Below are 4026 nucleotides of genomic sequence, written 5' to 3' on the forward strand. Positions count from 1 at the left end.
ACCAAGAAAACAATACATAAACTGCCCCACCCACATCCCGCCCGTCAACTTAAGGATTGTGCAAAACATGGCATCTGAAGGTTTTTATTGAAACACCTTGTACAAAACAAAGAGAAAATGTTACATGGAATGTGCTTCAGAGCAGCACAAGATGAACTAAAAAAAATGACTAAAGGAGGGGACAAAAAATCATTTATCCCACATAATTTGCCTTGTCGTGTGCCCATGCTTGAACAGGACAGGTCGTTTTAATAAGGGTGCCATACTAAAAAGTCTCAAATCAGAGGTAATCATGTTCAGCTTTTTTCCTTGAGGATGGTGGGTTCTTGCGCTGATCACCTTGCAGCTGAATTACTTCACCATACTCAGGGTGCTCAATCACAGTCCCATTGCAGGCAAATTTCTGAAGATGCAAATAAGGCAATGTTAAAAATGCCCCACTCATGCAACCATAAAACAAATAAAAGTGCATTATTTTAGGGCGACTTAAATGACAACCTTCTTGAAGGCCTTGACTAGCTTCTTTTTATCATAGTCGTCGGCTATGCCCTGAACCGTGGTCAGAGTCTTCCGTCCGTTCCGCTGTTGAATTCTTATGTGGATGTAGTCCTCAGTCCCACCTGGGAGCCGATCATCACCCTTAGTTGCATCAGCAAAGGGGTCTTCGGAAAGATAAACAAACAACATTAGTAATGTATGTGGCATCAGATTTCCTGCTTTGCTGGTAATAGGTCACGTGTGATTTACTTGAAACAGCTCAAAGTTAATCTTTCAACTAGGTCACCTAAAGCACTTTATAAATTAAAGACAACAAATCGAATTACTTCTATCACCTCAAACATTTCCACATGTAAAACCTGCTTCTGTAGGCGCCTCACAAGAACATGTTGGAACAAAGCAAACCATCTCCTTTAACAACAAGATAAGAGTTCAGGTCTGATCTGGCTGCTCATTAACCATTCGTGTACCGGATCAGCACAATATATCACAAGGCTTGATCTAGTTCCACGTAAGATTAACGATTTCGATTTTACGTGTTAAGTTGTCTTTCATCTTGACATCAATCCAACTCAGAAGGATCGAGATGTTTCGCGCTACGTCTAAAAATAAACCGTCATCGACTGGCGTCTTCCATTTTGTTTCTCATCCAGAAAAACAAGCTGGCGATTAAAATGGTTATGTTGGTTGTCGAGGTAGAGCATAACCTCGATTTAATTCGAGATAAACTCATAAACTCGACGCTAAGCAACTAATAAAGTGCTTAAAAATGGATTTAAGACGGATATGATGTTTTAATAAGGCGAATACTCGACATTAGGAGCGAACCAAACAAGAATAAAAACCGAGGCCTAGTTGCTGTTTCTGACTGCGATTTTCGACGACAAAAAAAAACAGTTGATTTAAATACGATACTTGTTTTAATCAATCGGTAAACGGGTTTGTGGTAAATAAATTGATTTTTTTTTAAAAGTCACAGTAATATTTATTCGCTAAGCATCAACGTAACACTGTCGTTTTCTGTCGCCCTTCCCCCCACACAATAAAATAATACGTTTTCAGAGATCTCGAGTCTTACCAAAAGTTTGGAGGTTCTGGATAGCGGACATACGATAAGATTCCCTTTCCTTTCGGACGACAACGGGTGGTCTTGCGGTTTTGATTTCTCGGGAATCTGGACTGATTATTGAAGGGATTTCTTCTCACACGGTGCTTCTGTAGCGGTTGCCGAGCTTACTAAATGGCGACGCTTGGTTCGGGGCGCCTGAGATCAGCTCTGTTTAGCCCCGCCTCCAACCAAAGGCACGACGTCGCTCACACGCAAGACTACGGCAAATATTTCGGCATTAGGTCAAATATGGACATTTATTATATTTATATTAAAATATGATTTCCTGGTAAAGAAAAATTTGAAGGCTGATTGTTTACAGTAATCACATAATATAAAAACGGCGCTTGTGGTTGGTAACATTACTTTGGCATTATTTACGGAGAGGGGTGAGATGATTATCCATTAATAAGCCTTTTACAAATAGTTTACAAACCTTATCCAGGGTAGTCAAAATCAGAATGGGCCCTTACATGACTGTGATGACGCGTTTTGTCATCAGCATCGTAAATCCTCAAAAGTTTTTTTGTATTTTCATTTGGCGATTAAAATGGTTATGTTGGTTGTCGAGGTAGAGCATAACCTCGATTTAATTCGAGATAAACTCATAAACTCGACGCTAAGCAACTAATAAAGTGCTTAAAAATGGATTTAAGACGGATATGATGTTTTAATAAGGCGAATACTCGACATTAGGAGCGAACCAAACAAGAATAAAAACCGAGGCCTAGTTGCTGTTTCTGACTGCGATTTTCGACGACAAAAAAAAAACCGTTGATTTAAATACGATACTTGTTTTAATCAACCGGTAAACGGGTTTGTGGTAAATAAATTGATTTTTTTTTAAAAGTCACAGTAATATTTATTCGCTAAGCATCAACGTAACACTGTCGTTTTCTGTCGCCCTTCCCCCCACACAATAAAATAATACGTTTTCAGAGATCTCGAGTCTTACCAAAAGTTTGGAGGTTCTGGATAGCGGACATACGATAAGATTCCCTTTCCTTTCGGACGACAACGGGTGGTCTTGCGGTTTTGATTTCTCGGGAATCTGGACTGATTATTGAAGGGATTTCTTCTCACACGGTGCTTCTGTAGCGGTTGCCGAGCTTACTAAATGGCGACGCTTGGTTCGGGGCGCCTGAGATCAGCTCTGTTTAGCCCCGCCTCCAACCAAAGGCACGACGTCGCTCACACGCAAGACTACGGCAAATATTTCGGCATTAGGTCAAATATGGACATTTATTATATTTATATTAAAATATGATTTCCTGGTAAAGAAAAATTTGAAGGCTGATTGTTTACAGTAATCACATAATATAAAAACGGCGCTTGTGGTTGGTAACATTACTTTGGCATTATTTACGGAGAGGGGTGAGATGATTATCCATTAATAAGCCTTTTACAAATAGTTTACAAACCTTATCCAGGGTAGTCAAAATCAGAATGGGCCCTTACATGACTGTGATGACGCGTTTTGTCATCAGCATCGTAAATCCTCAAAAGTTTTTTTGTATTTTCATTTTTAAAAAAGTGTATTTATAACTCTATAGGCTACTTTGTATTATATTACCTTTGCCTTAAATGACAAAAAAATAAATAGTTAACGCTAATGCGAGGTTGTTTCTAATACAGCGTCTATGGGAGTGACGGAAAATTTGACATCGTTCTCTGACTGCCGTTATCAGTCTCTCTCTCTGTTTTTTTTTTTTTTCCTTTTTTTGAAAGTAGCTATGAAAACACTATCATGGAGTTTTTCTTTTGCTATTTGAGCAAATGGGAATGCAAAACAATATATTTGTGGTAGTCTCCCATAGAGAAACCCGGAAATGTGAAAAAGGTTCATATTGTTGAGAATAAAAACAAGAGTGTATTGTTCCTTCCTTCCCTAAGAGGCTCCCGTTCAGAAACAAACAAACAAACAAACGTGTGACTTTTAAATACTAGGCTAATACTTTATTAACAAGCCCCTATCTTATTTCAACAACACGCTTTCTTTTTTCCTTTTCTTTTTAAAGGGTTTTTTATGCTATTCACTACCAGTCAAAAGTTTTTGAACAGTAAGATTTTTAATGTTTTTTTTTTTAAAGAATTCTCTTCTGCTCACCAAGCCTGCATTTATTTGATCCAAAATACAGCAAAAGCAGTAATATTGTGAAATATTTTTACTATTTAAAATAACTGCTTTCTATTTGAATAAATTTTAAAATGTAATTTATTCCTGTGATTTTTAGCATCATTCCAGGCTTCAGTGTCACATGATCCTTCAGAAATCATTCTAATATTCTGATTTGCTGCTCAAAAAAACATTTATTATTATTATGTTGAAAACAGCTGAGTATAATTTTTTCAGGTTTCTTTGATGAATAGAAAGTTCAGAAGAACAGCATTTATCTGAAATAGAAATCTTTTGTAACATT

At 37.5% G+C, this 4026-nt stretch overlaps 1 protein-coding gene across 2 annotated transcripts; it reads right to left on the bottom strand.

The window, feature by feature from the left end:
• Positions 1–68: 68 nt before the first annotated feature.
• LOC107753883 (eukaryotic translation initiation factor 1b-like) lies at positions 69–2785 on the bottom strand. Of its 2 annotated transcripts, none has more exons than XM_016570162.1 (3): positions 2562–2785; positions 499–662; positions 69–403 (listed from the first exon to the last, which is right to left on the bottom strand). In XM_016570162.1, the coding sequence occupies exons 1-3, from the start codon at positions 2590–2592 to the stop codon at positions 281–283; spliced, it is 318 nt and encodes a 105-aa protein (XP_016425648.1). In that variant the 5' UTR covers positions 2593–2785; the 3' UTR covers positions 69–280. The 2 variants fall into 2 exon arrangements, with proteins under 2 accessions (XP_016425648.1, XP_016425640.1); XM_016570154.1 differs by lacking the exon at positions 2562–2785 and adding an exon at positions 1577–1791.
• Positions 2786–4026: the final 1241 nt, after the last annotated feature.

Source organism: Sinocyclocheilus rhinocerous, unplaced genomic scaffold (assembly GCF_001515625.1).
Source record: "Sinocyclocheilus rhinocerous isolate Xijiao unplaced genomic scaffold, SAMN03320098_v1.1 scaffold612, whole genome shotgun sequence".
Taxonomy (NCBI): Eukaryota; Metazoa; Chordata; class Actinopteri; order Cypriniformes; family Cyprinidae; genus Sinocyclocheilus; species Sinocyclocheilus rhinocerous.